This window comes from Somniosus microcephalus, chromosome 25 (assembly GCF_052327205.1).
Source record: "Somniosus microcephalus isolate GS21.2 chromosome 25, FLI_Smic_1.0, whole genome shotgun sequence".
Lineage (NCBI taxonomy): Eukaryota > Metazoa > Chordata > Chondrichthyes > Squaliformes > Somniosidae > Somniosus > Somniosus microcephalus.
The window spans coordinates 25,472,903-25,496,654 of NC_141011.1; the positions used below are offsets into that span (position 1 = coordinate 25,472,903).

Genomic DNA, 23,752 nt, shown 5'->3' on the forward strand with positions numbered 1-23,752 from the left:
AACCAACAACTTTTAAATCGCCTGCTGCAAACCACCTGCAGCCTTTCCACATTAAAAGTCCCCCCCCCTCCCCTGTTCGCTAACCTCACCCGCGACTGTAAACCCATCGCTACCAAAAGCAGGCGGTACAGTGCCGGGGACAGAGCTTTTATCAGCTCTGAGGTGGAGCGGCTCTTGAAGGAGGGCATTATCGAAGGTAGCACTAGCCCCTGGCGAGCCCAGGTTGTAGTCGTTAAAACCACTGCAAAACGCCGCATGGTAATCGACTACAGCCAAACCATAAACCGGTACACCCAGCTGGACGCGTACCCCCTCCCTTGCATATCTGATATGGTCAATCAGATTGCGCAATACAAAGTATTCTCCACCATCGACCTTAAGTCAGCGTACCACCAGCTGCCCATCCGCCATGAGGACCGCCAGTATACTGCCTTCGAGGCAAACGGCCGCCTCTACCACTTCCTTAGGGTCCCCTTCGGCGTCACCAACGGGGTTTCGGTCTTCCAAAGGGAGATGGACCGAATGGTTGACCAGAACGCGCTGCGGGCAACCTTCCCCTATTTGGATAACGTCACCATCTGCGGCCACGACCAGCAGGACCACGACGTTAATCTAGCAAATTTCCTCCGTACGGCCCAACGGCTGCTCACTGACCAGCGTTCAGTAGCTTTTATGTTTAATAATAAGCAGAGGGGTAAAATCAAGAACGACAAGATCTTGAGGTGGAGAATCGAACTCTCCACCTACAATTATGATATCTTGTATCGGCCAGGGAAACTCAATGAGCCCCCAGATGCCCTATCACGTGGTACATGCGCCAACGCGCAGAGTGATAGGCTGCAGTCCCTCCACAATGACCTCTGCCACCCGGGGGTCACCAGGTTTTTCCATTTTATCAAATCCCGTAACCTGCCCTACTCCATCGAGGAGGTCAGGACCATGACCAAGAGCTGCCAAATCTGCGCCGAGTGCAAACCGCACTTCTATAGGCCGGACAGAGCAAGCCTGATCAAGGCCACCCGCCCCTTCGAACGCCTGAGCGTCGATTTTAAAGGGCCCCTCCCCTCCGCTGACCGCAATGTGTACTTCCTCAACATAGTTGATGAGTACTCCCGTTTCCCCTTTGCCATCCCTTGCCCAGACATGACCAGTACCACGGTCATCAAGTGTCTGAATGACATCTTCGCTCTGTTCGGGTTCCCCAGCTATATACATAGCGACAGGGGCTCATCGTTCATGAGCGACGAACTTCGGCAGTACCTGCTAACAAGAGGTATCGCCACGAGCAGGACCACCAGTTACAACCCCCGGGGGAACGGCCAGGTGGAAAGGGAGAACGCGACGGTTTGGAAGGCAGTCCTCTTAGCACTAAAATCTAAGGGCCTTCTGACCTCCCGCTGGCAGGAGGTCCTCCCTGCAGCGCTTCACTCCATTCGGTCACTGCTTTGTACTGCCACTAATGCGACCCCTCATGAGAAAATGTTCGTTTTCCCCCGGAAGTCTACATCGGGAACCTCGCTACCGGCATGGTTGACTTCTCCTGGGCCCGTCCTACTGCGGAGGCACGTGAGGACGCATAAAACGGACCCCCTGGTCGAGCGGGTGCACCTCCTACACGCCAACCCCCAGTATGCCTGGGTGACATACCCAGACGGGCGGGAGGACACGGTCTCCATACGAGATCTCGCACCCTCGGGTACCCCTGAATTACCACCGTTATCCCCCTTACCACCGTTATCCCCCTTACCACTGTTATCCCCCACCACCCCTCCCAACCCAACCCCTGCAGACGGCATGCCAAAGCCCCAGGAATCTTCGCCAACCACCCAGACACCAGACCCGACGTCGGATGCTGCAACACCACCGCCGCCACCACGACGATCAGGACGTCAGACAAGGCCTCCTGATAGACTTAACTTGTAGTACCCTTCACCCCGCCGGACTTCACATTAAACAAGGGGTGAATGTGGTAAACCACTGTATTGTATATTGCCACCTCTGGGTGGCGCTGTGTATGGAGGCATGCCTCAGCTGACTCCACCCACCACTGTGTGGGTTTCGTTCAGACTTGTTCAGTCACTCACGAAGAAGCATGGTCTCTTCTTAGCTAATAAAAGCCTTATTCATCTCTTCTTTCGACTCATCATCTCTTCTTCGACTCATCACCTTTTATGAAGTAATTGATAAGCGTATCACCAAGGCAGCGGAACAGCCAAGGTAGAACGAACATTAAGAAGAAGCTCTTCATACAAAGATGATGAACAATTGGAACATGGTACCTGCATTGTGTGCGCTCAAATACATTTAACTTCCCGGAGCACTAAAAATTCGCATCACTCCCTCTTCAGCCTTCTGCTGCTCTTAGAGATGAAACATTACTGTGGATGCAATAGTTTTGTTAGATTAGGAATCCAGATCACAATTTATCTTGCTGCTGTGCAAGTCAGTGTTAAAGCGGAGGAGCAAGCTGGAGTTGTCAAAGGCCATTTATATTTCCTTTGGTCCATCAAAAATATTTGTGTGTTCTACGGGGAGAACAGGCATTAAAGTCCAGTCGCGCATTGCCCAAGGAGCCAAACTCAAAGTTGTCCCCTTAGCCCAAATCAGATTTCCCTCTTATAATGAGAATACCTGCCTACAGCTGTATTTCATCCATTCCAGCTTCAGGAATGGGGAATGACATGGCAATGCAGGGGAAGGAGAGTGCCAGCATGGACTGAGGGGAGGGGGGGGTGACAGTTACTAGCAGGAACTGGGGGAGGTACAGGGGGGAGGGAAGGGCCAGCAAATACTAATGGGGGAAAAGGGCAAAATTGCCAGTGTGACTGAGAGTGAAAGTGCTAGTGTGAACTGAGGGAGAAGAGTGCCATGGTGAACTGGAGAGGGGCAGGGGGGGTTGAAGATTAGAGGGCAGGAGTGTCTCTGAACATTGAAGGAAGATGGTTAGAGGGAGTGAGTGCTACTGAATTGGAAGGAGATGGTTAAAGGGCATTGCGCTTGGCACTTCCCTGTTTTTGTGCAGCTTAGTTACACAGTGGGCAGTATATTTACTAACAAAGCCAACAAAAGGAGATTTATGAGCAAGATTTAAACACAAGATAGAACCCGCCATCAAAATGGCAGAGGCCCAGTTATGTCAGGTATCCAAAGCGCCTTAAGGGCTGTAACTTCCTTACAAGGCAAATGACAGGCCAGGGGCAGAAGCCAGGAATGAGGAGCTCCATGAAAGGGGACTCGATGTTGCAGTGGCGGTCAATGAGGTAAAATGTACCAACCTTCATAAGAGTGCATGTGGGTCCCTGAAGAGGAACATTTTAAAAATCAGGTGGCAGCACAGTGGTATACAGCCCAGAAGGAGTGGCCCTGGGAGTCCTCAACAATGACTCCGGACCCCATGAAGTCTCATGTCTTCAGGTCAAGCATGGGCAAGGAAGCCTCCTGCTGATTACCACCTACCGCCCTCCCTCAGCTGATGAATCAGCACTCCTCCATGTTGAACACCACTTGGAAGAACCACTGAAGGTAGCAAGGGCGCAGAATGCACTCTGGGTGGGGGACTTCAATGTCCATTAACAAGAGTGGCTCGGTAGCACCACTGCTGACCGAGTTCTGAAGAACACAGCTGCCAGACTGGGCCTGTGGCAGACGGTGAGAGAACCAACACGAGGGAAAAACCTACTTGACCTCGTCCTCACCAATCTACCTGTTAGACAGTATTGGTAGGAGTGACCACCGCACAGTCCTTGTCGAGGCAAAGTTTCGTCTTCACACTGAGGACACCCTCCATCGTGTTGTGCGGCACTACCACCGTGTTAAATGGGATAGATTCAGAACAGATCTAGCAGCTCAAAACTGGGCATCCATGAGGCGCTGTGGGTCATCAGCAGCAGCAGAATTGTATTCCACCACAATCTGTAACCTCATGGCCAGGCATATCCCTCACTCTACCATTACCATCAAACCAGGGGACCAACCCTGGTTCAATAAGGAGTGTAGAAGAGCATGCCAGGAAGAGCACCAGGCGTACCTAAAAATAAAGTGCTAACCTGGGGAAGCTGCAACACAGGACTACATGCATGCTAAAAAGCAGAAGCAGCATTCTATAGACAGAGCTAAGCGATCCCACAACCAATGGATCAGATCAAAGCTCTGCAGTCCTGCCACATCCAGTTGTGAATGGTGGTGGACCATTAAATAACTAACGGGATGAGGAGGCTCCATGAATATCCCCATCCTCAATGATGGCGGAGCCCAGCACGCGAGTACAAAAAAACAAGGCTGAAGCGTTTGCGACCATCTTCAGCCAGAAGTGCCGAGTGGATGATCCATATCGGCCTTGTCCGGAGGTCCTCACCATCACAGAAGCCAGTCTTCAGCCAATTCGATTCACTCCACATGATATCAAGAAACAACTGAGCGCACTGGATACAGCAAAGGCTATGGGCCCCAACAACATCCCGGCTGTCGTGCTGAAGACTTGTGTTCCAGAACTAGGCACGCCTCTAGCCAAGCTGTTCCGGTACAGCTACAACACTGGCATCTACCCGAAAAAGTGGAAAATTGCCCAGGTGTGTCCTGTCCACAAAAAGCAGGGCAAATCCAACCCGGCCAATTACCGCCCCATCAGCCTACTTTCAATCATCAGCAAAGTGATGAAAGGTGTTATCAACAATGCTATCAAGTAGCACTTACTCACCAATAACCTGCTCACCAATGCTCAGTTTCGGTTCAGTTTCGGAACCGCTCACCTCTATACCTCATCACAGCCTTGGTCCAAACATGGAATAAGGAGATTAATTCCAGAGGTGATGTGAGAATGACTGCCCTTGACAGCAAGACAGCATTTGACCATGTGTAGCATCAAGGAGCCCTAGTAAAATTGAAGTCAATGGGAATCAGGGGGGAAAACTCTCCACTGGCTGGAGTCATACCTAACACAAAGGAAGATGGTTGCGGTGATTGAAGGTCAATCATCACAGCCCCAGGACATCGCTGCAGGAGTTCCTCAGGGCAGTGTCCTAGGCTCAACCATCTTCAGCTGCTTCATCAATGACCTTCCCTGCATCATAAGGTCAGAAGTGGGGATGTTCACTGATGATTGCACAGTGTTCAGTTCCATTCGCAACTGCTCAGATAATGAAGCAGTCCGTGCCCACATGCAGCAAGACCTGTGGCGAGTGACTCATCTCCTGACTCCCCAAAGCCTTTCCACCATCTACAAGGCACAAGTCAGGAGTGTGATGGAATACTTTCCACTTGCAACAACACTCAAGAAGATCGACACCATCCAGGACAAAGCAGCCTGCTTGATTGGCACCCCATCCACCACCTTAAACATTCACTCCCTCCACCACCGGCGTACCATGGCTGCAGTGTGTACCATCTACAAGATGCACGGCATAACTCACCAAGGCTTCTGCGGCAGCACCTCCCAAACCTGCAACCTCTACCACCTAGAAGGACAAGGCCAGCAGCAGCATGGGAACACCACCACCTTCAAGTTCCCCTCCAAGTCACACACCATCCTGACTTGGAAATATATCACCGTTCCTTCATCATCGCTGGGTCAAAATCCTGGAACTCCCTCCCTAACAGCACTGTGGGAGCACCTTCACCACACGGACTGCAGTGGTTCAAGAAGGCAGCTCACCACCACCTTCTCGAGGGCGATTAGGGATGGGCAATAAATGCTGGCCTTGCCAGCGACGCTCACATCCCATGAATGAATGAAAACAACAACTTCTGGATCGGCTCCTTTGCTTGGAGACCAATTGAAGTAGCTTGGGAGGGTCCGAGGTGAACCCCACCTCCACTCCATGGGTAGGTGGCCAAATGTCTGGGTGCACAGAGCAAGCAGGCACAAAAGATGCGCCTGATGTGGTAGTTGTGCCGACCTGGCCCATACAAATAAGGTGCTCTCCCAAACTCCAGCAGGGCCATCGCTAGTGGGCATCATCCGGATCGCAGCCCATGGAGTTTTCAGGTCTGTATGTCCATATTACAAGCCTGTGACACCATGGAGATCCAGTAGTTTGTGCTGGTTGGACTCGAATTCCTCCTTGGCTTACACTTGTGGCAAGCTTAGCCACTGAGTGGCTTATCATAAGGAGAACAGCATTCCAGCAAGGATTTCTTTTATTCATTCTCAGGATGTGGGCATTACTGGCAAGGCCAGCATTTATTGACCAACCTCAGTTGCCCTGAGAAGATGATGTTGGGCCTTGTTCTTCAATCACTATGGTCCATGTGCTAAAGGTGCTCCCACAATGATATGAAGTAGGGAGTTCCAGGACTTTTATCCCAAAATGGAGAAGATAATAATTACTCAACCCAATACCACCAACTCATTGCTGGACATTTGACCATAACTCTTAGATCACCACCACAGAGGTGTGACATCAAGTCGTAATACTCCTCTCCTCAGGACAGTTAGGAGGTAAAAGCTTTGTGTATATGGAACCAGCTACCAGTGTAATGGAACCCTGGTTAGTGCAATGATTTGCCCTCCTCCCCCATTCTTGTATCCACTGTGTCAAATGCCTTGGAAGACTTCAGCTTGTGGTATCTCAGGAACTTAAGGACAGCTTGACGCATGCCATACTTTTTGCCCTAACAGAATGAAGTTTTCCCAGAACCTCTCTTCACATGGACCAGAGTGGGGGGACGCCTATTGGATGGAAGTGTTGAGCATGATGGTAAAGAGCTGGTGTTGGAGAGAGTACCGGCAGAGCTGAATGGGTCCATGTACCGTTGTACCACCCAGAACCCTCTGGGGTCAACAGACACTCACGCCAGACTCATCATTTTTGGTAAGTGCAAACCTATTACTAGCTACAGTTAGATGGAGCATCATCATTGTTTATCCCTTCTCGCATGGAGGCGGTGACTCTTGCCACACCATGGTTCCATAAGTGTTGGAAGCTCTTTGGAGCTTCACCCAAGAGGCCTAATGTATGAAGTCACTATTCAGAGGGCACCACAGCCAAGCACTGTCTGTTCTCACCCAACATCACGTATGGGCACTTTTCAGCAGAGGTTACTGGATAGCAGTCAGAAACAGGAAACCTGGTTAATTTTTCCCCTCCCTACCATAGGGGCATCTAAGGCCACTTGTCGCATCTCAAACACTATCCCATCTGAGATCAATTAATTCAGCTCAGACCTGGTACCTGCCTATCCTGTATGGCCAAGTGGTAAACCATCAGGGAGCTCTACCATCTACTGTTTAAATTGTTCCGCCCTGAGTCAGACTGACTGCTGGCCCTTTACCTATTGTAATAAGCTCACCCGCTCAGCAATATGTATATTTCCTCCATCTTTACATTACATTTTCATCTTTCAGAAAATCCAAACGTTCCGAAAAGCACCGATGACAAAAATGGTGAGTTACATTTTTTAATTCTTTTCATTCCTGTGTTAATATCACCAGTGGCTGAGCTAAGGTCGAGGGTTGGGCTGGTGGGCTGGGGGAGGTGGGAGAGGGTGAGAAATGGATCAAAGTCCAGATTTGGCCAGCTTGGACCCCAGATTTGGCTGACTCGGCCTGTAGCCTTCGTGCTCGGGGACAGAGACGACGCGGGGAGCTCCGCAGGAAGGAGCCCGCAGACAGGCGAGTGAGGTTCCTGGGAGCGAAACAGAGTCAGTCCTCCAATGCCGTGTTTGGAGACAATGTTCCCTTTAAGCTGTTCAGCCACGCAGCCCTCTAGGGGTCCCGCGCAGCCAGTGAGCCAGCTTTTAAATTGAAAAAAAAAACGACGCATGCGCGAAATTTTGAATGGGCCACACAGCTTGTTAAAATGGCCGCGCGACACAAAAAAATTAGAGGGAACATTGCTTGGAGACCTCAAAATTATTGTGAGTGGGGGGGTTGGGGGAGAGGATCCTGACCCCGCACTCGCTCTGCTGCTGAATCTCACTGTTTGAGCAAATAAAAATAATTGATTACACGGTGGCATAGTGGTTAGCACGGTTGCCTCACAGCGCCAGGGACCCGGGTTCAAATCCGGCCTCGGGTGACTGTCTGTGTGGAGTTTGCACATTCTCCCTGTGTTTGCGTGGGTTTTCTCCGGGTGCTCCGGTTTCCTCCCACAGTCCAAAGATGTGCGGGTTAGGTTGATTGGCCATGATAAAAATTGACCCTTAGTGTTAGGGGGGATTAAATACGTGGGGTTACAGGGTTGCAGGGATGGGGCTTGGGTGGGATGGCTGTCGGTGTAGGGACCGGGGGCTAGGGTTTGGATGATCAGCCATGATCTCGTTGAATGGCGGAGCAGGCTCGAGGGGCCAAATGGCCTACTCCTGCTCCTATCTTCTATGTTTCTATCTCTAACAGTCCCCATCACTTATAGCGGGTGCATTGGTGCTAACGCGATTTGCCCGCTATATGCATTAGATGTTTTATACTTCAAAGTGTTCTGTTTCAAGCCCGTTAATCTCCCACGTCGCTGACTATACTTAGAGTACATCGGGTACATGGGAGGCGCGGCTCGAGTTCAGCGCTCTATAATTCTGGCCCGCTCATACACTGCTCTGGTGCAAAGTGCGCCATAGTTATTGTGTAATGTTCTGCGAGGTTCTCACACTGGCGGGATCCACAAACCTGCACTTCCATCCTGGTGCTGTCCACAGAGATCACTCAGCCTCGCCCAGCTTGCCTTCAGCTGAATGCCCCGCGCGGCTCCATATCCGAGAATCAATAATAAATAACTGCACCTTAACGAGGTGCAAACTACTCACTGAGCAGCTGTGTCTGCCCAAAATAGCCAGCACACTGTTAAGCGGAGTCTTTGTAATGGGCAATAATGGTAATTGGAAATGGTTTGCGCGATTTGCCCGATTTAACCGATGGTCCAATTTAAACGTGGACAGTTTAAATGGTGGCGACTGTGTCATAATGTCTTCAGAGCGGTGTCAGTGTGAGGGCAGTGCTTTACTCAGTGAAGGAGCAGTTGTTCCCTGGCCGAGTAATAACCTTGTTTGACACAGTTGTGGTTCTTGTCTCTAGTCAGGTTGTCCCCTTCTCCCATAATCATAGAAATTTACGGGCCAGAAGGAGGCCATTCGGCCCATCATGTCTGTCCTGGCCAGGAAAGAGCTATCCAGCCTAATCCCACTTTCCAGCTCTTGGTCTGTAGCCTTGTGGGTTACAGCATTTCAAGTGCATATCCAAATACTTTTAAAATGTGATGAGGGTTTCTGCCTCTACCACCCTTTCAGGCAGTGAGTTCCAGACCCTCACCGCCCTCTGGGTGAAATGATTTCTCCTCAACTCCCCTCTAATCCTTCTACCAATTACTTTAAATCTATGCCCCCTGGTTTTTGACCGCTCTGCTAAGGGAAATAGGCCCCTCATAATTTTATACACCTCAATTAAGTTTCCCTTCAGCCTCCTTTGTTCCAAAGAAAACAACCCCAGCCTATCCAATCTTTCCTCATAGCTAAAATTCTCCAGTCCTGGCAACACCCTCATAAATCTCCTCTGTACCCTCTCTAGTGCAATCTCATCTTTCCTGTAATGTGGTGACATCTTTCCTGTAATGTGCTGACCAGAACCGTACGCAGTATTCTCACTGTGGCCTAATTAGTGTTTTAAATCATGTTATTGCGGCACCGCTGACCTCACTTGTCACACATGCAAATGATAAATTATTGTACCTGATTGGCTCAAATATCATATAGCTAAAACAGCAGCAAATCACAACTGGATAGATAGGGAACTTACCCATGGGAAAAGTGGCGTCTTAACAAAAATTAGCTCTTTTGTTAAACGGACCAACTTCCCTGAGCAACAGCAATTAGCATCTAATTAACCTGAGGATGTGCCTATTTGTAACACCTGTCCAGAGGGAGTTGAGCAGGCCAATCAGATTTCTGTTCTGATCCCATTAGACTTTGCAGCCTTAAAGAGATTATACACAGATATCAGACAGCTTTCCTCAAGCCAGTCCTTTGACACCTATCAAGAGAAGACTATCAAAATGTAAACCCTCTTGCCCTTTACATGATAATACATTGTGGGTTACACAGTGTAACACCCCTGTTGGATCCTCCAGCTCACTGTGAGCAATGCCAAGGGAGATCCACGCAAGGTTTATGGAAATAGATGAAGTAAATAAGGTTGGGTTACATTAGTCAGAAGCCGAAGCCAAAACCGTGTCGGACTATGTTATTCATTAAAGCTGCCTATGGCTGTCAGTGTATTTTATCCACGCTGCCTGGGGATCTAATAATGTAATAAATCTGGAAACTGAATTTTGATTCTGATTCCAGGTGTGTCATCGTGCAACAGCAGTGCCAGACTCGCCTTAGCGATGATCCTAGCAGTTATATTGGATTTGACGTGAAGGACCATTGAGGAGTTGAGGGGGAAAATATCCATCCAGCAGTTGCATATCCCAAAATATTTTTATTTTAATGTTTTTCTTTTTCAAATTCTGGATGTTCCACTTTCTGTAGGGTTTTCTCACTTGAAAGGTGTGTCATTGCTTCATGTGTTTGTGAATAAAGGCTCCGTCTGTTTAAAAGATGCTCTGATCCTCTCTGTCTTCTATGGGAAGTATCCTGTGATGTGCAGCAACAAGCTGTGCCTTTAATGGAAAACATGAGCATATATGAAATGGTGTTCAAAGACCATCCAGACAACAGTGAAACTGTACGCCATTGACCCATCCCATAACCACACAATCGCCAACAAAAGAGAGAAAATGAAACTGGGGCCAATTCAGGGAAAACTCTGGACATTTCTCTCCAGATCTCAAAGGTGATCAAGTCCTTTAACTCCTCATAACCACAGTTAAGTAGCAATCAACGTTCCCACTAATTTTTATTCGTACTGGGCGGGCGACAAACTCCTCTGAGCGTGACTTCTTTTGCCCATGAGCAGTTTACATTTTACAACAACAACCACTCAAATATATACAACATTGCAAGTAAATATGGTTGATATTTATTGGACATGACTTAGTGACATCGTGCTAGAAATTTCTCCCGTCCATCATTTTCTGTTTTCCAGTGATGGAAAATTCTGTCAAGGATGACAATCCACCTCTCCTCTGACAAGTCACAATATACTCCTCGCGCTGGTCCCAGTCTACCTCTCCTCTCACTGCTCCCAGTCTACCTCTCCTCTCACTGCTCCCAGTCTACCTCTCCTCTCACTGCTCCCAGTCTACCTCTCCTCTCACTGCTCCCAGTCTACCTCTCCTCTCGCTGGTCCCAGTCTACCTCTCCTCTCACTGCTCCCAGTCTACCTCTCCTCTCACTGGTCCCAGTCTACCTCTCCTCTCACTGCTCCCAGTCTACCTCTCCTCTCACTGGTCCCAGTCTACCTCTCCTCTCACTGGTCCCAGTCTACCTCTCCTCTCACTGGTCCCAGTCTACCTCTCCTCTCACTGCTCCCAGTATACCTCTCCTTGCGCTGGTCCCAGTCTACCTCTCCTCTCACTGGTCCCAGTCTATCTCTCCTCTCACTGGTCCCAGTCTACCTCTCCTCTCACTGGTCCCAGTCTACCTCTCCTCTCACTGGTCCCAGTCTATCTCTCCTCTCACTGGTCCCAGTCTACCTCTCCTCGCGCTGGTCCCAGTCTACCTCTCCTCTCACTGGTCCCAGTCTCCCTCTCCTCTCACTGCTCCCAGTCTACCTCTCCTCGCGCTGCTCCCAGTCTACCTCTCCTCTCACTGCTCCCAGTCTACCTCTCCTCGCGCTGGTCCCAGTCTACCTCTCCTCGCGCTGCTCCCAGTCTACCTCTCCTCTCACTGGTCCCAGTCTACCTCTCCTCTCACTGGTCTCAGTCTACCTCTCCTCGCGCTGGTCCCAGTCTACCTCTCCTCTCACTGGTCCCAGTCTACCTCTCCTCTCACTGCTCCCAGTCTACCTCTCCTCTCGCTGGTCCCAGTCTACCTCTCCTCTCACTGCTCCCAGTCGACCTCTCCTCACGCTGGTCCCAGTCTACCTCTCCTCTCACTGGTCCCAGTCTACCTCTCCTCGCACTGGTCCCAGTCTACCTCTCCTCACGCTAGTCCCAGTCTACCTCTCCTCTCACACATCCCGGTCTACCTCTCCTCGCGCTGGTCCCAAGTCTACCTCTCCTCGCACAGGTCCCAGTCTACCTCTCCTCGCACAGGTCCCAGTCTACCTCTCCTCGCACAGGTCCCAGTCTACCTCTCCTCGCGCTGGTCCCAGTCTACCTCTCCTCTCACTGCTCCCAGTCTACCTCTCCTCGCGCTGGTCCCAGTCTACCTCTCCTCTCACTGCTCCCAGTCTACCTCTCCTCTCACTGCTCCCAGTCTACCTCTCCTCGCGCTGGTCCCAGTCTACCTCTCCTCTCACTGCTCCCAGTCTACCTCTCCTCTCCTCGCACTGGTCCCAGTCTACCTCTCCTCGCGCTGGTCCCAGTCTACCTCTCCTCTCACTGGTCCCAGTCTACCTCTCCTCTCACTGCTCCCAGTCTACCTCTCCTCTCACTGGTCCCAGTCTACCTCTCCTCTCACTGGTCCCAGTCTACCTCTCCTCTCACTGCTCCCAGTCTACCTCTCCTCTCACTGGTCCCAGTCTACCTCTCCTCTCACTGGTCCCAGTCTACCTCTCCTCTCACTGGTCCCAGTCTACCTCTCCTCGCGCTGGTCCCAGTCTACCTCTCCTCTCACTGCTCCCAGTCTACCTCTCCTCTCACTGGTCCCAGTCTACCTCTCCTCTCACTGCTCCCAGTCTACCTCTCCTCTCACTGGTCCCAGTCTACCTCTCCTCTCACTGGTCTCAGTCTACCTCTCCTCTCACTGGTCCCAGTCTACCTCTCCTCTCACTGGTCTCAGTCTACCTCTCCTCTCACTGCTCCCAGTCTACCTCTCCTCTCACTGCTCCCAGTCTACCCCTCCTCTCACTGGTCCCAGTCTACCTCTCCTCTCACTGGTCCCAGTCTACCTCTCCTCGCACTGGTCCCAGTCTACCTCTCCTCGCACTGGTCCCAGTCTACCTCTCCTCTCACTGGTCCCAGTCTACCTCTCCTCTCACTGGTCCCAGTCTACCTCTCCTCTCACTGCTCCCAGTCTACCTCTCCTCTCACTGGTCCCAGTCTACCTCTCCTCTCACTGCTCCCAGTCTACCTCTCCTCTCACTGGTCCCAGTCTACCTCTCCTCTCACTGGTCCCAGTCTACCTCTCCTCTCACTGCTCCCAGTCTACCTCTCCTCTCACTGCTCCCAGTCTACCTCTCCTCTCGCTGGTCCCAGTCTACCTCTCCTCTCACTGCTCCCAGTCTACCTCTCCTCGCGCTGGTCCCAGTCAACCTCTCCTCTCACTGGTCCCAGTCTACCTCTCCTCTCACTGGTCCCAGTCTACCTCACCTCTCACTGCTCCCAGTCTACCTCTCCTCTCACTGGTCCCGGTCTACCTCTCCTCTCACTGGTCCCAGTCTACCTCTCCTCTCACTGCTCCCAGTCTACCTCTCCTCTCACTGCTCCCAGTCTACCTCTCCTCTCGCTGGTCCCAGTCTACCTCTCCTCTCACTGCTCCCAGTCTACCTCTCCTCTCACTGGTCCCAGTCTACCTCTCCTCTCACTGGTCCCAGTCTACCTCTCCTCTCACTGCTCCCAGTCTACCTCTCCTCTCACTGCTCCCAGTCTACCTCTCCTCTCACTGGTCCCAGTCTACCTCTCCTCTCACTGGTCCCAGTCTACCTCTCCTCTCACTGCTCCCAGTCTACCTCTCCTCGCGCTGGTCCCAGTCTACCTCTCCTCTCACTGGTCCCAGTCTATCTCTCCTCTCACTGGTCCCAGTCTACCTCTCCTCTCACTGGTCCCAGTCTACCTCTCCTCTCACTGGTCCCAGTCTATCTCTCCTCTCACTGGTCCCAGTCTACCTCTCCTCGCGCTGGTCCCAGTCTACCTCTCCTCTCACTGGTCCCAGTCTCCCTCTCCTCTCACTGCTCCCAGTCTACCTCTCCTCGCGCTGCTCCCAGTCTACCTCTCCTCTCACTGCTCCCAGTCTACCTCTCCTCGCGCTGGTCCCAGTCTACCTCTCCTCGCGCTGCTCCCAGTCTACCTCTCCTCTCACTGGTCCCAGTCTACCTCTCCTCTCACTGGTCTCAGTCTACCTCTCCTCGCGCTGGTCCCAGTCTACCTCTCCTCTCACTGGTCCCAGTCTACCTCTCCTCTCACTGCTCCCAGTCTACCTCTCCTCTCGCTGGTCCCAGTCTACCTCTCCTCTCACTGCTCCCAGTCGACCTCTCCTCACGCTGGTCCCAGTCTACCTCTCCTCTCACTGGTCCCAGTCTACCTCTCCTCGCACTGGTCCCAGTCTACCTCTCCTCACGCTAGTCCCACTCTACCTCTCCTCTCACACATCCCGGTCTACCTCTCCTCGCGCTGGTCCCAAGTCTACCTCTCCTCGCACAGGTCCCAGTCTACCTCTCCTCGCACAGGTCCCAGTCTACCTCTCCTCGCACAGGTCCCAGTCTACCTCTCCTCGCGCTGGTCCCAGTCTACCTCTCCTCTCACTGCTCCCAGTCTACCTCTCCTCGCGCTGGTCCCAGTCTACCTCTCCTCTCACTGCTCCCAGTCTACCTCTCCTCTCACTGCTCCCAGTCTACCTCTCCTCGCGCTGGTCCCAGTCTACCTCTCCTCTCACTGCTCCCAGTCTACCTCTCCTCTCCTCGCACTGGTCCCAGTCTACCTCTCCTCGCGCTGGTCCCAGTCTACCTCTCCTCTCACTGGTCCCAGTCTACCTCTCCTCTCACTGCTCCCAGTCTACCTCTCCTCTCACTGGTCCCAGTCTACCTCTCCTCTCACTGGTCCCAGTCTACCTCTCCTCTCACTGCTCCCAGTCTACCTCTCCTCTCACTGGTCCCAGTCTACCTCTCCTCTCACTGGTCCCAGTCTACCTCTCCTCTCACTGGTCCCAGTCTACCTCTCCTCGCGCTGGTCCCAGTCTACCTCTCCTCTCACTGCTCCCAGTCTACCTCTCCTCTCACTGGTCCCAGTCTACCTCTCCTCTCACTGCTCCCAGTCTACCTCTCCTCTCACTGGTCCCAGTCTACCTCTCCTCTCACTGGTCTCAGTCTACCTCTCCTCTCACTGGTCCCAGTCTACCTCTCCTCTCACTGGTCTCAGTCTACCTCTCCTCTCACTGCTCCCAGTCTACCTCTCCTCTCACTGCTCCCAGTCTACCCCTCCTCTCACTGGTCCCAGTCTACCTCTCCTCTCACTGGTCCCAGTCTACCTCTCCTCGCACTGGTCCCAGTCTACCTCTCCTCGCACTGGTCCCAGTCTACCTCTCCTCTCACTGGTCCCAGTCTACCTCTCCTCTCACTGGTCCCAGTCTACCTCTCCTCTCACTGCTCCCAGTCTACCTCTCCTCTCACTGGTCCCAGTCTACCTCTCCTCTCACTGCTCCCAGTCTACCTCTCCTCTCACTGGTCCCAGTCTACCTCTCCTCTCACTGGTCCCAGTCTACCTCTCCTCTCACTGCTCCCAGTCTACCTCTCCTCTCACTGCTCCCAGTCTAACTCTCCTCTCGCTGGTCCCAGTCTACCTCTCCTCTCACTGCTCCCAGTCTACCTCTCCTCGCGCTGGTCCCAGTCAACCTCTCCTCTCACTGGTCCCAGTCCACCTCTCCTCTCACTGGTCCCAGTCTACCTCACCTCTCACTGCTCCCAGTCTACCTCTCCTCTCACTGGTCCCGGTCTACCTCTCCTCTCACTGGTCCCAGTCTACCTCTCCTCTCACTGCTCCCAGTCTACCTCTCCTCTCACTGCTCCCAGTCTACCTCTCCTCTCGCTGGTCCCAGTCTACCTCTCCTCTCACTGCTCCCAGTCTACCTCTCCTCTCACTGGTCCCAGTCTACCTCTCCTCTCACTGGTCCCAGTCTACCTCTCCTCTCACTGCTCCCAGTCTACCTCTCCTCTCACTGCTCCCAGTCTACCTCTCCTCTCGCTGGTCCCAGTCTACCTCTCCTCTCACTGCTCCCAGTCTACCTCTCCTCGCGCTGGTCCCAGTCAACCTCTCCTCTCACTGGTCCCAGTCTACCTCTCCTCTCACTGGTCCCAGTCTACCTCACCTCTCACTGCTCCCAGTCTACCTCTCCTCTCACTGGTCCCGGTCTACCTCTCCTCGCGCTGGTCCCAGTCTACCTCTCCTCTCACTGCTCCCAGTCTACCTCTCCTCTCACTGCTCCCAGTCTACCTCTCCTCGCGCTGGTCCCAGTCTACCTCTCCTCTCACTGCTCCCAGTCTACCTCTCCTCTCCTCGCACTGGTCCCAGTCTACCTCTCCTCGCGCTGGTCCCAGTCTACCTCTCCTCTCACTGGTCCCAGTCTACCTCTCCTCTCACTGCTCCCAGTCTACCTCTCCTCTCACTGGTCCCAGTCTACCTCTCCTCTCACTGGTCCCAGTCTACCTCTCCTCTCACTGCTCCCAGTCTACCTCTCCTCTCACTGGTCCCAGTCTACCTCTCCTCTCACTGGTCTCAGTCTACCTCTCCTCTCACTGCTCCCAGTCTACCTCTCCTCTCACTGCTCCCAGTCTACCCCTCCTCTCACTGGTCCCAGTCTACCTCTCCTCTCACTGGTCCCAGTCTACCTCTCCTCGCACTGGTCCCAGTCTACCTCTCCTCGCACTGGTCCCAGTCTACCTCTCCTCTCACTGGTCCCAGTCTACCTCTCCTCTCACTGGTCCCAGTCTACCTCTCCTCTCACTGCTCCCAGTCTACCTCTCCTCTCACTGGTCCCAGTCTACCTCTCCTCTCACTGCTCCCAGTCTACCTCTCCTCTCACTGGTCCCAGTCTACCTCTCCTCTCACTGGTCCCAGTCTACCTCTCCTCTCACTGCTCCCAGTCTACCTCTCCTCTCACTGCTCCCAGTCTACCTCTCCTCTCGCTGGTCCCAGTCTACCTCTCCTCTCACTGCTCCCAGTCTACCTCTCCTCGCGCTGGTCCCAGTCAACCTCTCCTCTCACTGGTCCCAGTCTACCTCTCCTCTCACTGGTCCCAGTCTACCTCACCTCTCACTGCTCCCAGTCTACCTCTCCTCTCACTGGTCCCGGTCTACCTCTCCTCTCACTGGTCCCAGTCTACCTCTCCTCGCACTGGTCCCGGTCTACCTCTCCTCTCACTGGTCCCAGTCTACCTCTCCTCTCACTGGTCCCAGTCTACCTCTCCTCTCACTGGTCCCAGTCTACCTCTCTTCTCACTGGTCCCAGTCTACCTCTCCTCTCACTGGTCCCAGTCTACCTCTCCTCTCACTGGTCCCAGTCTACCTCTCCTCTCACTGGTCCCAGTCTACCTCTCCTCTCACTGGTCCCAGTCTACCTCTCCTCTCACTGCTCCCAGTCTACCTCTCCTCGCGCTGGTCCCAGTCTACCTCTCCTCTCACTGGTCCCAGTCTATCTCTCCTCTCACTGGTCCCAGTCTACCTCTCCTCGCGCTGGTCCCAGTCTACCTCTCCTCTCACTGGTCCCAGTCTCCCTCTCCTCTCACTGCTCCCAGTCTACCTCTCCTCGCGCTGCTCCCAGTCTACCTCTCCTCTCACTGCTCCCAGTCTACCTCTCCTCGCGCTGGTCCCAGTCTACCTCTCCTCGCGCTGCTCCCAGTCTACCTCTCCTCTCACTGGTCCCAGTCTACCTCTCCTCTCACTGGTCTCAGTCTACCTCTCCTCGCGCTGGTCCCAGTCTACCTCTCCTCTCACTGGTCCCAGTCTACCTCTCCTCTCACTGCTCCCAGTCTACCTCTCCTCTCGCTGGTCCCAGTCTACCTCTCCTCTCACTGCTCCCAGTCGACCTCTCCTCACGCTGGTCCCAGTCTACCTCTCCTCTCACTGGTCCCAGTCTACCTCTCCTCGCACTGGTCCCAGTCTACCTCTCCTCACGCTGGTCCCAGTCTACCTCTCCTCTCACACATCCCGGTCTACCTCTCCTCGCGCTGGTCCCAAGTCTACCTCTCCTCGCACAGGTCCCAGTCTACCTCTCCTCGCACAGGTCCCAGTCTACCTCTCCTCGCACAGGTCCCAGTCTACCTCTCCTCGCGCTGGTCCCAGTCTACCTCTCCTCTCACTGCTCCCAGTCTACCTCTCCTCGCGCTGGTCCCAGTCTACCTCTCCTCTCACTGCTCCCAGTCGACCTCTCCTCTCACTGCTCCCAGTCTACCTCTCCTCGCGCTGGTCCCAGTCTACCTCTCCTCTCACTGCTCCCAGTCTACCTCTCCTCTCCTCGCGCTGGTCCCAGTCTACCTCTCCTCTCACACATCCCAGTCTACCTCTCCTCTCACTGGTCCCAGTCTACCTCTCCTCTCACTGCTCCCAGTCTACCTCTCCTCTCACTGGTCCCAGTCTACCTCTCCTCTCACTGGTCCCAGTCTACCTCTCCTCTCACACATCCCAGTCTACCTCTCCTCTCACTGGTCCCAGTCTACCTCTCCTCTCACTGGTCCCAGTCTACCTCCCCTCTCACTGCTCCCAGTCTACCTCTCCTCTCACTGGTCCCAGTCTACCTCTCCTCTCACTGGTCCCAGTCTACCTCTCCCCTCACTGCTCCCAGTCTACCTCTCCTCTCACTGCTCCCAGTCTACCTCTCCTCTCGCTGGTCCCAGTCTACCTCTCCTCTCACTGCTCCCGGTCTACCTCTCCTCTCACTGGTCCCAGTCTACCTCTCCTCTCACTGGTCCCAGTCTACCTCTCCTCTCACTGGTCCCAGTCTACCTCTCCTCTCACTGGTCCCTGTCTACCTCACCTCTCACTGCTCCCAGTCTACCTCTCCTCTCACACATCCCAGTCTACCTCTCCTCTCACTGATCCCAGTCTACCTCTCCTCTCACTGCTCCCAGTCTACCTCTCCTCTCACTGGTCCCAGTCTACCTCTCCTCTCACTGGTCCCAGTCTACCTCTCCTCTCACTGCTCCCAGTCTACCTCTCCTCGCGCTGGTCCCAGTCTACCTCTCCTCTCACTGGTCCCAGTCTACCTCTCCTCTCACACATCCCAGTCTACCTCTCCTCTCACTGGTCCCAGTCTACCTCTCCTCTCACTGGTCCCAGTCTACCTCTCCTCTCACTGCTCCCAGTCTACCTCTCCTCTCACTGCTCCCAGTCTACCTCTCCTCTCACTGGTCCCAGTCTACCTCTCCTCTCACTGGTCCCAGTCTACCTCTCCTCTCACACATCCCAGTCTACCTCTCCTCGCGCTGGTCCCAGTCTACCTCTCCTCTCACTGGTCCCAGTCTACCTCTCCTCGCGCTGGTCCCAGTCTACCTCTCCTCTCACTGGTCCCAGTCTACCTCTCCTCTCACTGGTCCCAGTCTACCTCTCCTCTCACTGGTCCCAGTCTACCTCTCCTCTCACTGCTCCCAGTCTACCTCTCCTCGCGCTGATCCCAGTCGACCTCTCCTCTCACTGCTCCCAGTCTACCTCTCCTCTCACTGCTCCCAGTCTACCTCTCCTCGCGCTGGTCCCAGTCTACCTCTCCTCTCGCTGCTCCCAGTCTACCTCTCCTCTCACTGCTCCCAGTCTACCTCTCCTCTCACTGCTCCCAGTCTACCTAGCCTCTCACTGGTCCCAGTCTACCTCTCCTCTCACTGGTCCCAGTCTACCTCTCCTCTCACTGGTCCCAGTCTACCTCTCCTCTCACTGGTCCCAGTCTACCTCTCCTCGCGCTGGTCCCAGTCTACCTCTCCTCTCACTGGTCCCAGTCTACCTCTCCTCTCACTGGTCCCAGTCTACCTCTCCTCTCACTGGTCCCAGTCTACCTCTCCTCGCGCTGGTCCCAGTCTACCTCTCCTCTCACTGGTCCCAGTCTACCTCTCCTCTCACTGGTCCCAGTCTACCTCTCCTCTCACTGGTCCCAGTCTACCTCTCCTCTCACTGGTCCCAGTCTACCTCTCCTCTCACTGGTCCCAGTCTACCTCTCCTCTCACTGGTCCCAGTCTACCTCTCCTCTCACTGGTCCCAATCTACCTCTCCTCTCACTGGTCCCAGTCTACCTCTCTCACTGGTCCCAATCTACCTCTCCTCTCACTGGTCGGGGTCTACCTCTCCTCTCACTGGTCCCAGTCTACCTCTCCTCTCACTGGTCCCAGTCTACCTCTCCTCTCACTAGTCCCAGTCTACCTCTCCTCTCACTGCTCCCAGTCTACCTCTCCTCGCACTGGTCCCAGTCTACCTCTCCTCGCGCTGGTCCCAGTCTACCTCTCCTCTCACTGGTCCCAATCTACCTCTCCTCTCACTGGTCCCAGTCTACCTCTCCTCTCACTGCTCCCAGTCTACCTCTCCTCTCACTGGTCCCAATCTACCTCTCCTCTCACTGGTCCCAGTCTACCTCTCCTCTCACTGGTCCCAGTCTACCTCTCCTCTCACTGCTCCCAGTCTACCTCTCCTCTCACTGGTCCCAGTCTACCTCTCCTCGCGCTGGTCCCAGTCTACCTCTCCTCTCACTGCTCCCAGTCTACCTCTCCTCTCACTGCTCCCAGTCTACCTCTCCTCTCACTGGTCTCAGTCTACCTCTCCTCACGCTGGTCCCATTCTACCTCTCCTCTCACTGGTCCCAGTCTACCTCTCCTCTCACTGGTCTCAGTCTACCTCTCCTCTCACTGGTCCCAGTCTACCTCTCCTCTCACTGGTCCCAGTCTACCTCTCCTCGCGCTGGTCCCAGTCTACCTCTCCTCTCACTGCTCCCAGTCTACCTCTCCTCTCACTGGTCCCAGTCTACCTCTCCTCTCGCTGGTCCCAGTCTACCTCTCCTCTCACTGGTCTCAGTCTACCTCTCCTCGCGCTGGTCCCATTCTACCTCTCCTCTCACTGGTCCCAGTCTACCTCTCCTCTCACTGGTCCCATTCTACCTCTCCTCTCACTGGTCCCATTCTACCTCTCTTCACACATCCCATTCTACCCTTCCTCACATCTGTCCCATTCTACCTCTCCTCACACATCCCACATCTGGACTGTTAGCTCCCCTTTCCCGACACAAGAGCTCGCGCTTTCAGGAGAGTAGATGAATTGCGAAAGGAGTGGGGAGGACGTACACAGCATTAAAGTCTGGGCTTAGATCATAAACAACCTTAAAAATCCATTCATCTCACCAAACAGTGAAATGAAACTCACAAAAAATTGGTCCCTCATCCATTATCCATTACCCTCGACAGCTTCAATTAACCTGCGGTTTCCAGGCTGGTATACGTGGCTCAGTCAATGCTAAAGGCAGGTGTTCATTGGCCATGCTCCATATATATGATGAATAACCCAATCTGCATCATAAACCTGCCCGTCAGAAAGCATTCGGTGCTCATTGAGACTAAATCCATTGATCAACTTCACCCCAGACTGTGTGTCTGGTTATCTGGCCATGATGGGCTGTACCCACTGGTTTTGTGACCTTTAGTAGCTGTGGGCCTTTCTGGGCCATTCGGCTCCAGGTTGAGTACTGGGGCATTGAGTGCTGAATGGGAAGCACTCTCGAGTCTCGCTCTAATCCAGGGCTGTCAAACAGACGCTCCGCGGGCCCGATCACTTTCAGCCGGCTCAGTCCCTCCCCTCACAGGCCAACCGACTACCAGGGAATTTCCCCAAGTCTCCTCCCACAAACCTTGACTGATGAACCCGGAGCGCTCTCACCTTCTGAAGCTCAGTCCCCCCCGGGGCCCTGAGGCCTTGTACGGTTCCTCGCCTCCCGCCCTTCTCCTCGCACGCTGTTCACTTCCGGACACACCTCCCCCTCCCCGCGCTCACTGCTCATCCAATCACAGCTGCTCTTTTTCCCACACTCTCTCTCCAGCCGCGCTTTTGCCGTTGGGTTTTGATGTTCAGCCCCGCCCCCCGCTCGAGCGCGCGGCCTGTGTCGTTCAGTGCGCGGTACAATCCAGATTGATGCCCGGCCGCATACATGGCCACCTCAGAGGGAACATTGCTAGCAACTTATCCGTATGGCCAGAAATGTCCTTTTCTCTTAAGAACTTGTCAAGATGCTGTTTAAAGGACCGTAGGATACTGTTCCGAAGCACTTCACAGCAAAGAGAAACAGACACTAACCACAAGCGATGGACTTAGATGACCAAAGGAATAGTCAAATAGGTAAGTTTTGAGAAGACGTTTAAAGGCGGAGAGAAGGTATGAGGTGGAGGGGTCTAGCGCGACACAAAAGGGAGAAAAACTGTTCTGATTTCTATGTGTAGCAGCACAGTAAATGCTTCACAACAGCTTCCTCTGGTTGGTATTTCTAGTGAAATAATAACTGCAAACAAGTTACAGAAACATTTGAGCTCTAGAAAATTACCGGACAAGTGGCCACTTTAGAGTGATTCTCTGTACGAGTGGTTCTGACAGTGAGACCACCTCTTTAAACTTAATTATCTCATTTTGTGAAACTGCATTGGTATATGAAAGGCTGAGTGCATGTACAAGGTGACGTATTTGTCAAGTATCTCAGATTAACTATGCAAAGTGTGTTAGTCACAAAATGGCTTGTACTGAACTCCTTAAAGCCTGTTAGCTGCAATGGAATTTGTATTCATGAGCAACCAAATAACCACCCAGTGTATCCATGTCCATTATCATATAGTGCTACTTAGAATGCACGACACGTGGATACTTTTGTCATTGTGTCAGTGAATTACCAAATGGTAAACATGTCAGAAGTTTAAGCACGTTCTTCAGTCACAGCTGTTCTCACCCAACACTCATGGGTTCCAGCAGAGGTTGCTGCTTCATGATCAGGAGCAGGAAGCCTGGCTAATTTTACCCCTTGCTAGCTCAGAGGTGTTAAGGTCAATGTAGCCATTCCTCATCGGTGCTATGGAGCGATCAGCTAACTCAGCGTGTACTCGTATCAAACCTGGGTCTGTGCGGCTCCGTGCTACACTAGGCAATTCTGTTACCCTTTAGACCAAAGGGAGAGTTCCAGTTGTTTAAAACTTTTTTAAAAAAGACTTGCATTCCTATAGCGCCTTTCAAAGCACTTTACAAACAATGAAGTACTTTTTGAAGTATGGTCACTATTATAATGTAGGAAACGTGGCAGCCATTTTGTGCACAGCAAGCGCCCACAAACAGCAATGTGATAATGACCAGATTGTCTGTTTTAGTGATGCTGATTGAGGGATAAATATTGGCCAGGACACCGGGGAGAACTCCCCTGCTCTTCTTCGAAATACTGCCATGGGATCTTTTACGTCCGCCTGAGATTAACGTCTCATCCAAAAGACGGCACCTCCGACAGTGCAGTGCAGTACTGAGGGTGTGCTGCACTGTCAGCCTAGATTTTTGTGCTCAAGTCTCTGGAGTGGGATTTGAACCCACAACCTTCTGACTCAGGTGAGGGTGCTGCCAACTGAGCCAAGGCTGACCCCTCATTTCTGTTCATTTGTTGAGCAGTTTATTAGGTAGAATGTAGATGCTGAATGGCTACAATGTGCTGGCCCCATGGGATATGTATCTCGTCATGGATGAGATGTAATTCCTCTCATGCGATACTTCCACACTCCGGATTGATGGTTGATGGAAACAGCAGGGGTCAAAATCTCTTTCTCGAAGCAGAAGGAAAGCCCTCGGTATGTAATACAGGAAACTCTCGATTTACCGGCACCTAAATAACCGGAAATCTCAGTTAACCGGCAAAATTCAGAAGTAGGTTCAGGTAAGTTTTACTTCATATTAGTGGCCGTTCCTGGATCTGTGGCTGTGTAATCGGGGTTCCTGCACCTGTTGCTAAGCAACAGGGAAGCCTGGATTTGTTGCTGTGTACGGAGCTCGCGTACCTTTTACAATACCTCTCTGTAATCCGGACTT

The 23,752-nt window shown here is 53.0% G+C and overlaps 1 protein-coding gene and 1 long non-coding RNA gene across 3 annotated transcripts in view; one reads left to right on the forward strand and one right to left on the reverse strand.

Moving 5' to 3' along the window:
• Nucleotides 1–10,526, forward strand: part of LOC147100547 (immunoglobulin superfamily member 21-like) — a 366,041-nt gene extending 355,515 nt beyond the window's left edge. For both annotated transcript variants that reach the window (XM_085966912.1, XM_085966913.1), the window contains 3 exons: nt 6,617–6,809; nt 7,343–7,381; nt 10,270–10,526. In XM_085966912.1, coding sequence (XP_085823038.1) covers nt 6,617–6,809; nt 7,343–7,381; nt 10,270–10,343 — 306 coding nt within the window. In that variant the 3' untranslated portion in view covers nt 10,344–10,526. The remainder of the gene's footprint in view (nt 1–6,616; nt 6,810–7,342; nt 7,382–10,269) is intronic.
• LOC147100548 (uncharacterized) lies at nt 10,386–22,159 on the reverse strand. The gene is made up of 2 exons (XR_015073520.1): nt 21,584–22,159; nt 10,386–10,586 (listed from the first exon to the last, which is right to left on the reverse strand). It is a non-coding gene; the product is annotated as an uncharacterized LOC147100548 (long non-coding RNA).
• Nucleotides 22,160–23,752: the final 1,593 nt, after the last annotated feature.